The sequence below is a fragment of the Bactrocera tryoni genome, chromosome 4, assembly GCF_016617805.1.
Source record: "Bactrocera tryoni isolate S06 chromosome 4, CSIRO_BtryS06_freeze2, whole genome shotgun sequence".
Taxonomy (NCBI): Eukaryota; Metazoa; Arthropoda; class Insecta; order Diptera; family Tephritidae; genus Bactrocera; species Bactrocera tryoni.
This window is the reverse complement of record NC_052502.1, coordinates 36,616,494-36,627,931: the sequence shown is the minus strand read 5'-3', so window position 1 is coordinate 36,627,931 and position 11,438 is coordinate 36,616,494. Positions and strand designations below refer to the sequence as shown.

Below are 11,438 nucleotides of genomic sequence, written 5' to 3'. Positions count from 1 at the left end.
GTTTCATAAAAACTAAGTATTAGAGTGTGTGTTACATATGTAAGTAAGTGTAAATATGTAAGGAGTCAACGCCCAGAAATTAGTAAATTTTAGTGAAGGTGCGATGGTAGCTTGAGCGTGAATATATCCAAGTATATGCTTCATTTTTTTATTTTTTACATTAAACAGAATAAAATTCTATTCAAAACTTTATTTATTTTCGTGTGGTTTCTTATTACAATTTTAAAAACATAAAATGCCGAAATTATTAGGAATTATATGAAAAAAATTAAAAAATTTTGCGGAAACCATTAAAAAATATTTCATTATATATTATTTTTGGATTTGTATATAAATATACATATGTAAATTATATTTTTTTTCTTTTAAGTCTGTGATCACCTTTTTTTTTACTAAATATCTACAAATATTTGGAAGTTAAGTTCATTAAATTTTTTAAATATTCAAATATAATACATTTTGATTTAAAAAAAATAAAAAAAAGTATAAAAAATTAAAAAAAAAAATATAAAAAAAAAAAAAAATTTAAAAAAAAAAATTTAAAAATTAAAAAAAAAATTCAAAGTGAATATTTTATAAATGAAAAAAGTTAATATTTTATATCTTATATTTATTATTTGTATATTTTTTAATTTATATTATTAATTAAATTTACTCTTAAATGAAAAATAACAAAAGTGTAAAAATGGTTTATTCAAAAATTATTAAAAATATTGTTGTATTTAAATTTTTAGTTTTTATGGCAACCCGGTTTAAAAATGTTTGACCAGAAGCTTTTCAAAATGTGCAATACTCAATTTATTAATATTTTTTACAATTAATTTAAAATAAATTTTTTTTAATTTGTAAATCTTGTGAGTTTTAAAGTCGAAATTTTTAACCGCTCGAGGAAATTAAAAAAGAAATACATTCCATCGCTTGTTTATTTGTGAAATGCGAACTCGCTCATTTATTAAATTTTTAAAATGTGTTTTCGGGTTCATTAGATATTATTATGACCACACATTTTTTCCTGAAGTAAAACGAACTACCCTAATAACGCAAGTTTGCAGAAAATTTTCATTTCAAAGAATGTTGTATGTTGTTTTTTGTACACAACAACATTGTTGGCAACCGCACCGAAGGTATCATATGTGTTTGTGTACATACAGACAACCACATATACAAATGCCGTCCTATGCATATGCTAAATGGTTATTTTTGTTGTTTTTTTCCTTTTTGGTATGGAATCAACAAATTAATGGCATTATCCAAGCACTCGCAATGCATACTTTTAGGCGGCAGTTGACTGTCTAGCTGTGAGAACGGAGCTGCATTTGGAATGCATTCAATACAAACATAGTATGGCGACGGTTGGCGGAGAGGTGTGGGCACCAGCTAATAAAATCATTTACTTCTGCTGCCATTCAATCGTCACGCTATACAAATGTCTTCATACGGAGAATTAGTATGCTATTTGAAAGAAGAGCAAAGCGACTCCAAAGTAGCAGGCATATATTTAACCGTTAGACAGACAGGCAATGCACATATGAGCGTATGGAGGTATGTAGACGGAGGAGTGAGGCAGTCAGTATGTTGCTTAGACGGGAATTTGTAGGCTGGCGCGACTCTGCCATAAAGGAAGTTAGATATCAATCAAGCGCAAATAGCGATACAATATGAAATTCGAAATATTCATACCCACTGCCATGCATGTGTGTGTGTGGTAGAGTCTGTTTTTTAGTTTTTATTGTAGGCGATTTGTTGTCTGCTGCCTGCTGTCATTATTGCATGATTGACGCGCATTTAGTCGGTATTTGGTATTGTTGTTGTACATTACTTTGTTCACTAGCGAATTTTTATGCGATTGTTACTTTTTTTCTATTACTTTTTTTACTTATATTTTCACTTGCGACATAAGCATAAGCATAAATGTAGTCTTTGTAATATTTTTTATTTGTATCTTTTGTTATTTTTCACTCCTTTAGTGGTAACGAAAACAGCTTCAGGTGTGAAGGTGGCAGCTGGAGGTGGCGCCACTAACAATGGCAACAGCAACGGTGCTGCACGACGCACTCCAACCGCTGAGCCATCAGACGGCGCACGCCCACCACAAACGGGGGCAAATGGCAAGTCAGGCGTCTCGGCGCGCAAGGAGAAGTCAGCATTGCTTACCAACAAATGTATACTGAGGACCATCACCGCATTTCTGGCGAGCAACAAACGCAACTCCTACAATGCACAAATGCGCGCCAAACAGACGAATAGACGACGTCGCCAGCGCAAGATGGACGAGTTGAGCGGCAAAATTAATCCGAAATTGTTGGAGAACTTGCGCAAAAAGACAAAGTTCACCAAGTGAGTGCAAGTGCATAATTATATTGTATAACGGTTGTTTATTTTAAATAAGTTATGTTGAATAATAAGTAAAAAAATTGAGCTCATTTAGTGTAGCGAGAGAGCTAAATGGAAGAAATTGTTACAATAATTTTTTTACTTTATTACCAGGAAGAGAAACGGATTGAGTGTTACATGTCGTATGAGTAACTTTTAATTAGTGCAATTAGTTAGTGATGAAGCTAATGCTCCTACAATTATTCAGAGTGCTGGACCTTTGCTACCATATGTGATATAGAAGGCGATACAATAGACCATAGTCCGAAACCTCAATTATTTTATTTATATCTATCTAGTGATGAAGTAGTAACGTATACGCCTAGTCGCCACAGATATTCAGGCACTTCAGCTGCTATATGTGTTAGAGCAGGGCGATTTAAAGGAAACCAAACGGAAAAATCGGCTACATGGCAAATGTTCCACGGGCCATTTTGTACAACTTTGCGTAAGAAACTATGGCTTTAAAACAGCTTTCGAGCCACCAATTATTAAGGCGAAGTTTAACTTTTAGGGATTATAAAAATTTGTTCGAGAGTTTTTGAGAAATTCGCATGATATCTAACACATAGGTGCCTTTTGATGTTATATCACGTCATGTTATTTGTTGAAATCTCGAGATCCAACAATTATAACATATATCTCCAACACAACCTATTATTCAGAATTTTTATTTTGATAGAAATTACATCAGAATGCCGTGATTTTATATTCCAATTTAAAGTATTGAGCTTTTGTGTTAGCGGTTAAAAAAGGGTGAACGCAATTATTTAAAAATAACTTGGAACTTGGATTTTTTTTAATACTTAAACGAAAAAGAAAATCGTATATTCTTCGGGTTGTTCGGATAACAGATGAATATTATTATTGTTTTTTGCGTCAGCAATAAATAATCATAAAGGCAACAAAAGTACTACTCGTATATTTCAATTAAAAGCAAATGGAAATTTCAAATAAATATATATTTTTTAATTAGTTTAAGAATGTTTTATGTTTTGTTTTTTTTTATCAAGAATGTCGCGTGGAAAACAACTGACAGTTGAAAAAAAATCCAAGTTTAAGTTGAGTGATTGTGTAATCGCGAAATGTTTAGGCGTATCAAAAGAGCTGAATGTGTCGTAGATAATGTTATTAAATTGGGTTATTGCTATGGAAAAAACGAAAGCAGCAGGAACCCCACTGATCGGAGGTTTTGGATTAAAGAATGGGAGAGTGTTTTTTGTCAGACGAAAAAAATTTAATTTAGGATAAATAATGAAGATCTAAACAATCTCCCCTAAAAGACGAAACTTTGAAGGTTTAAATTATAGAACAACCACTACAATATGCTTTGTTTCTAGCAACTTGGACTTGGAGTATTATGTGCAGCTATTGGATCAAGTTCTGGTGATCTTCGCGAAGGTTTTGCCTATCCTGAATTAATTTTTCAGCATTATAGCGAAGTTACACATACGTCGTAGAAAACTAAAGAGCTTTTGAAATCCTAAGGTATTTTCATCCTTGACTAAACAGCACCAAGCTCAGTTTTGAATCCAGTAAAGCTGTATGATAGTTAAGGGGCTGCAATGCAGGGGCATAAGCAATGCATGGAAACAAATTTATACCACCCATACTCATACTCGCCGATAAACTTCATGTCACGACGTCTAAAATAACTTATAAACAATAATGGTGCACATATGTTTATCCTTTTAAAATAACATAAAGTTTAATATAAAACTTCCCTCTTTTAAATTCGCACAAACTTAATGTTTCTTAAAAAATTTAAATTAAGCTATTTAAGAATGAAACGTAACGAAAATTTGCTAGATATTTTAAAACTCTAACTTAACTTAGCTTAATTTTACCTCACTCTAATTCGAAATATAAGTTTGGACACAAAATACTTAAAGTTGTTGTTTTTCGATTTGACTCGTACATGAAATTTAGACCAAAAATGATCATGTCTATATTTCTCTTCATTACTATCTATCTATTTATTTATTTAATTTTTATTATTTTCAAGCTTAGTTATATACAAAATAAACGTTTCTTTATAATTGAAAGACTGTGCTTTCAATTGACGTTACGTGGCGTATGAGCAACGTCTGTACGAATATTTAAACAAAAAACCTTCGATAGACTTAACCGAAACTAATCTGATTTGTTATTTTACCTACAAATATTTTGATAAATCTTTATTGTATTTTTATTAAAAATTTATTATATTTTTTATTTAATTATTTTCAGAGCTGAGGCCGATGCTTTGTGTCGAATCTATCGAAAACTCATATCAAATTGTCAATATTCAGCAAAAGCATTGGCAACCGGTAACTCCAGTGCGGCAATAGTAAAACCGCATGCAACAGTGGAGGTAAAAATATGCGCAAAATGATTAGAAATATATTAAAAAATTAATTTAATGCATTGAATTTATTATATTTTAAATTCAATAATTACAGTAAATATACTTTATTTTATGTATTCTCATTTACTTATGCTGAACTCCCACAGGGCATTGATCGCGTTGTGTTCCGCGAACTGTTGCACAGCACATTCGATATTGTAACCGAAGAAATTCTCATGGAGCGCATATTTTCTTGTTGGGATCGCGCACATGAGGGCCTACCATTACGTTTGGAGGGTTGGTTGACCGGCTTGTCGATATTCCTACGTGGTTCATTAGCCGAGCGCGCAAACTTTTGCTTTCGCGTTTACGACTTGAATAGTGACGGGTTCATCGCGAAGGATGAGATGTTTACATTGTTGCGTAATTGTCTTATCAAACAACCGCAAGATGAAGATCCCGATGAGGGTGTTAAGGATTTGGTGGAGATAGTGCTGAAAAAATTCGATTTGGACAAGGATGGCAAGGTAATTTGTATTAAAACTTATCAATACTGTCAACTGATTAGAAAACAAAATAAGTTATATTTTTATTATATTTTCTATCCTTTTTTTTGTGTTAAAAGTTTTTTTCGAAATATGTTTGTATCAAATAATACAAAAAATTATAAAGTTTTATGGCTTTCAGGTTTCAATAGAGGATTTTATGGGCACTCTAGAGGTCGAACCCTTGCTGTTGCAAGCCTTTGGACAATGCTTACCATCTGAGACGGCCACTGTTTCATTCTTTTCAACATTACAAATATAAATTTCCAGTTATATTATATTAATCTAATTTAAATGCATTAAAATATTTAACAATATAAGAAGAAATGTAAACGAAAATATTAGCTGAGAAATATTAGAAAATGCTAGAGCATAGAATAATATCTCATTCAGGATGGCAGAACTTGTTTCATATTTAAAACTCGACTGATTGGAGAAGCAAACAAGAAAAAACTTTAACTTCGGTGGCCCCTATATATAATTGATGTAATACCCTTCCCAATAAGCCTTATTGATCAGGTCTAAACAATTTCTTCGCAGATTGTATTAATGCCATACCAATGTCAAATTTCTTGAGGATATCTCGTAAAGTACAAAAGTGTCCTATACAAGACCTTGATGCCGATTGTTCAGTTTGTATGGTAGCTATATGCCATAGACGTCCGATATCAGCGGTTTCGACAAATAAATACCTTCTTGGGGAGAAAATTCCAAATCGATATCTCAAAAACTTAAGGACTACTTTTCGTATATACAGTCAGATGGAAAGACGGACATGGTTATATCGGCTAAGCTCGTTATGCTGATAGTAGCTGATAATTTATTTATATACTATATTTATAGGGTTTAGGACACATTCTTCTACGTATTACGAACTTCGTGGCAAATTTAATATACCCCTACAAACAAAGAGAAAAAATGTGACAGGTAAAGTCCACTTTATAAGAAAAATGTGTATGACTTTACCAAAAGAGCGGGAGACAGTTTCAGTTTCTAACGACCGATATTCCAAGCATGTGATATGGTGTGAACACGATTCGAAGCTTCCAATGGTATTTTTTTTTTAATATTTGAGGTTCATCCAGTGCTAATCACTCCATGAAATCCCTCGGCTACGGGAAATCAATTAAGACACAGCATTATCCTTTGTCGAGATACAGCCGCTATGACCTCAGAACTGTCTTAACAAGCTTCAGAAGGTCATGAAATTTTAGAAATTCGCCTACTTGCCTTCATTTCATCACAGTTCAAGCAGTCTGCAGGTTTTTTTCACTATAGCTTAGGTTCGATTTGGTGAAAACAAACCTTAACAAAAACAGAGAAAAACCATTTCAGTTCAGACTACGTTGGTTGTTTTTTATATTTCAACACTAGCGTTGCAATCTAGAAACTCACAATTTTGTTAACATTTTTGTTGTTATAAACAGTCAAAACGAAATTTCAAATATTCATCTCCGCCGAAATCTTCCATTAAATCACGATCATTTTAGCACAATTATTTTTTTTAATACTTTCGATGTGGCAACAGTGCTACGATCAATTCAAAAACATAAAATAAATATAATAAGCAACCTACGTATTTATCATCAAATCGAAAATACAGAGTTTTCCAATAAGAGTGATATGATCTCTTTTCAAAAAACAAAAAAAAAAACACACCAACTGTTAAGGAAACTCAAATGTTGTGTTAAATCACAACTTTTTGGAGGCCATTCAATATCACTATTTCGAATCTCCAAACTTTTCTCGCAATTATTCGCTTGTTGTACGTCTTGTGTGGCACGTAGCCCTGTATTGTTAAAACCAGATGTTGTCAAGAGCCACTTTTTCCAATAGCGGCCACAAAGAGGGGTTCATCATCTATGCCGCTCTACATTGTCAGTAATGGTTACACCAGCGTCATTTCGAATGAAGAACGAACCGATGAAGCCAAAAACTCAAAAACCACACCATACTGTCAATTTAGATGAATGTAATGGGTTTTCATGAATAATTTGTGGATTTTCTTCGCACCAGAATCGACAGTTTTGTTTATTTACCGCGCCACTCAGATGAAAGTGAGACTCGAAGGAGAAGATTATTTTGTTGGATTAGATATTGGAAAACGATTATTTTGATAATAAAATTGAATGATTTGTAAACGTTGCTCTTGTGGATATCTGTTCATGTTGAAATTTTAAACATTACTGAATACTATATTATTTGAAAAAAAAAAATATCGATAATGACATAGTAAAAAATTACCGAAACGACACTTAGAAATCATATCTTCCCTATTGAAAAACTCTACAGTAGAATATTTCTATCCACAAGTAAATGTTTATTTGAAAAATGTTGTGAAATTGGTAGAAAAATTATTTTTACTTTATTATGTGAATTTTCGAATTTTAGAAATATCGAACAAGTTCTTCGCTTGGGTGTCACTTACAATACAAATTGTAGAATATTATATCTCAGAGAAGCTTTCATTGCTATTGTTAACGAAAAACTCGTTAAATCCGAGCCTACTTTAAACAACCAAACTGCCAGACACCAGAAAGGTCGCCAGTAGCCAAAAGGTTCATCTGTGTCATCAACAGTTATGCATACTCATTCAGCCCCGACGAAAGGCGGCATTGTTGCATGCGTCATGCAAGGTAATAAGCGTGTGTTTCAGCGGGGCCAGCAAACAACAACATACAACAACAGCAGTATAAATATTCAACTAGTTATTGCTATATGTGAACAAAGTGGCGCACTCAGCGGAGATCAACAGTTCGCAGATCAACACGTCAGGGTGTGCGGTACAAACACGCCGACACACATACATATGTATATAGGTAATTTATGTAAGAGTACTAGCACAACAAAGCGGCAAGCATGAATTATTAGTTTTTATCTCTTTTTTATGGCTTTATTAAAATGTGAATGTAAATGGAAATTGAAATTATTGCCACTTCGCAAATACATGGTTTCGGTGGGCACGTGCACCTGCATATATGTAAACATATGTACATACTTGCACAGATATATGTAAATATACAATTTTTTTGTTTATATGTATCTTTGTGAATCAAATGTTGCAAGTTCATGCCCCTATTGTCAGTTCTGAAATATTCAGAACAACTTATTATACCTCAAACACTATTTTGCATATCTAGACCCATTAATATACACACACCCACCCATCCATCTGATCATTTGTGGCAACAAATTTGTGCACTTGAACACTCTCGAGGCGCTTCTAAGCACAGCTTGAGGTGTCGCCGTCGATCGTGAAAGTAAATTTCATGTCATAGTTTCACTGCCTTATTGTTATTGTTGTTTTTGTTCTTCCTGATCATCATCATTTTCATCAAAACAATCAAAATAAGCGTCACATCAATTTGTTTCGGAATTAATTTCGCTGGTACATGTGTGCATGTGTGCCTAGAATGAGCAACGAAAGGGACTTTGAACGCTTGGATTACTGGCCAATTGTTTTTTCTCCAACAACAACAAAAGAAAAAGTTATAAAACAAAAACAAAGAAGAAAACCGAATGATTTGTTGCTGCATCAAACCAGATTCAATTTACAAACAAAATAAAGCACGTATATGGCACAACAAAAAAAACGTATCAGTTGTCATATATTTACATATATGTATGTAAGACTATATGTTTTTTTATTCACTTGTGTGTAACATGTGCGGCAAACTATTTATATTGCTTGCTATTTAATGGTGATGCAGCCCATTTACTGTTATTAAAAAGTGTTTTTGGTGTTCACCATTCAATTTTGTTTTTCAAATTATATGGTATATAGGCGCTCACTAGCGCGTATTAGTGCGTGACTAACAAGCTGTCGGTTGTATGTTCGAAGCGCATAGAACATATGGTTGGAAAATTTTTATTTTATTATTTACGAAGTATTTTTGTTTAGAAATAAACTATAACATTCAAGACCATGTCTACAAGCGGATTATTCAAAACTGAAATTATTTTCGGAGATATGGGAATTTTGCTGACCCAGCATCTAAACTGATTCAGTCGGAATTAATCGAAACAAAAAAATACTTTTTTCTCCGAACTGTCTTTTTCAAAACGATATCCACGATGCTCTATAGAACCGATTTGCTTAAAAGAGTTTTCTTTATAGACTTGTCTATCTATATCAACAAATTTCTATTTTTACTATTTTAAAAAAATTGAAAACAGTCACAGAAGTGGTATAGAAATTTTTTTAAGCAGTCGCCATTTCGTGAAATATTGTTTTTCCAATTTTTCTGTAGAACCAGACATTGCCACGTTATTCAAGATTAATATTTTTTGGGGGTTTCAGATTGGTAGGAGATCAAGCAATCGTGATTGTGAGTATGATAACGTGTTAGTTTTTTAAGACCCCACTTCAGTAAGCTGTTAATCTTTCAAAAATTTTATTTTTTTATTTTGATGTTTTTTCCCGTATTCTTGTATTATTAGGAAATATCATCAACAAAACTGATAGTAAAAATACGATTTTTTTTTTACAACGCTTTCTTGGAATTTATTTCTCTAGACTAAAATACCACTTTAATAGTACGTATATGTATCTAGTAATACGGGTTAACTTTATATGTAATTCGGAATTTAGTAACTTTAATGTTGCAAGCTGCAAACTCATTATTGTATCGTAAAGTTTGACACTTTTGATGGTATGTACACTAAGAGCGTTTTAACAAACGGGCGCTATTTTTGTTGTATACAGTAACGTAAAATATTCTTCTCGACCAAAAAATGGTATTAAATCGCAAATACAACTTTCAACGTGGATTTACTCAGCACGAGTGCATCGATGAACTTAATTTAATTTTTGACGATCAAACTCTTTCAAAGACCAGTGCTTATCGATGATATGGTGAATCCAATCGAAGTCGTAGAACACTCATAAAAAGGCTCGTGTGGATTGGTCGAGAGAAATGTTAACAACATACGAAACACGTCTGTGACCTCGTGAGAGCCGATGAATAAGGGACTTACGCATATGAGCCCGCGAGTAAATAGTAATCCACTATATGAGCCTTTCAAGTTGTGCCGAATCCAACAAAAGTTGTTCGAGACGAATCACTTTCAAGCAATGATTTCCTCTTTTTTGGAAAAAGTGGACATTTCGCAACTGTACTACTTGAACAACGGAACAATAAATTATGAGCGGTATACAATGTCTTTTTTTTGTCAGTTTTCTTTAAAAAAATCAAAAAACCAAAAACCCACGATTGATCACTCTTCGCCACCTAACAAATGCTTTGAGCATCGATTTGATTAGTTATCACCGTATAACCCTGACTTGGCACCGAATGACTTATTTTTATTCCCGTATGTAAAAAATAAACTAAGAGATCAGGTCGACATCTGAAGAGGCTGGTTGATGCGTTCAAGAGGCATGTTTCGGAGATACTTTAATAAGAGTGTCCAAAGGGCTTCGATAATTAGTTCAAACGCATGCAAAAGTGTATAAATCTTAATTGAGAATATTTTGAAAAAATTGTATAAATCTTAGTTGAGAAAATTTTGAAAAACAACTAAGCGATTTTCGATGATTACAATTGGTTTTTGTTTTCGCATCTCGACATATAAAAGGAAACCTGTAAGTTTATGAGTAAAATTTTGTTAACAAAAAGCTTCTCATATAAATATTCGCTAAAAAGAAAAAGTAATAGGGTCTATAATTTTAAGCACAGAACCAGGTCAGGCATATATATATATATATAATATATAATATAATATTCTAAGAATATATAATCGATTATATTATTAGACATAAACGATGACGCTTCAGCTTTAATGAGTTCCGAAGGGCGTCTACCTAGTATATTTAATTAATTCCTATCTATGACAACTTTTTTTTTAATTTTTGAGAAAATTTGTTAGATAGTTCAGTTTGTCGTTTTATCTTATACATTATTTGGATACTTTTTCCAAAGAAAGTTCCTCGGCAGTATTAATACCAAAACCAATAAATTTTCTTCTTAATACCTGCTTGCACCGGAACTTATTTTGTGGGTAGTAAAATTTTGTGTTAAAAACAGTTTATTTGCTGCATAATTTTTTGGTCTCATAGTATTGTGGCAACTTACGGCACTTATCCGTACCTTAGCACGATTTCACTTGAAGACCGATCGCTATTTTCTCAGGTTCATACTAAAGTTCTAGACTATCACGATTATATTGGTATATCTATTAAAAAAGTTAAGCTC

At 32.7% G+C, this 11,438-nt stretch overlaps 1 protein-coding gene across 1 annotated transcript; it reads left to right on the top strand.

Annotated features, from left to right (window-relative positions):
• The first annotated feature begins 1,742 nt into the window (after positions 1–1,742).
• Positions 1,743–5,644, top strand: LOC120775900 (EF-hand calcium-binding domain-containing protein 1-like). Its single transcript, XM_040106291.1, has 4 exons — positions 1,743–2,337; positions 4,603–4,726; positions 4,867–5,226; positions 5,387–5,644. The coding sequence occupies exons 1-4, from the start codon at positions 1,841–1,843 to the stop codon at positions 5,504–5,506; spliced, it is 1,101 nt and encodes a 366-aa protein (XP_039962225.1). The 5' UTR covers positions 1,743–1,840; the 3' UTR covers positions 5,507–5,644.
• The last annotated feature ends 5,794 nt before the right edge of the window (positions 5,645–11,438 follow it).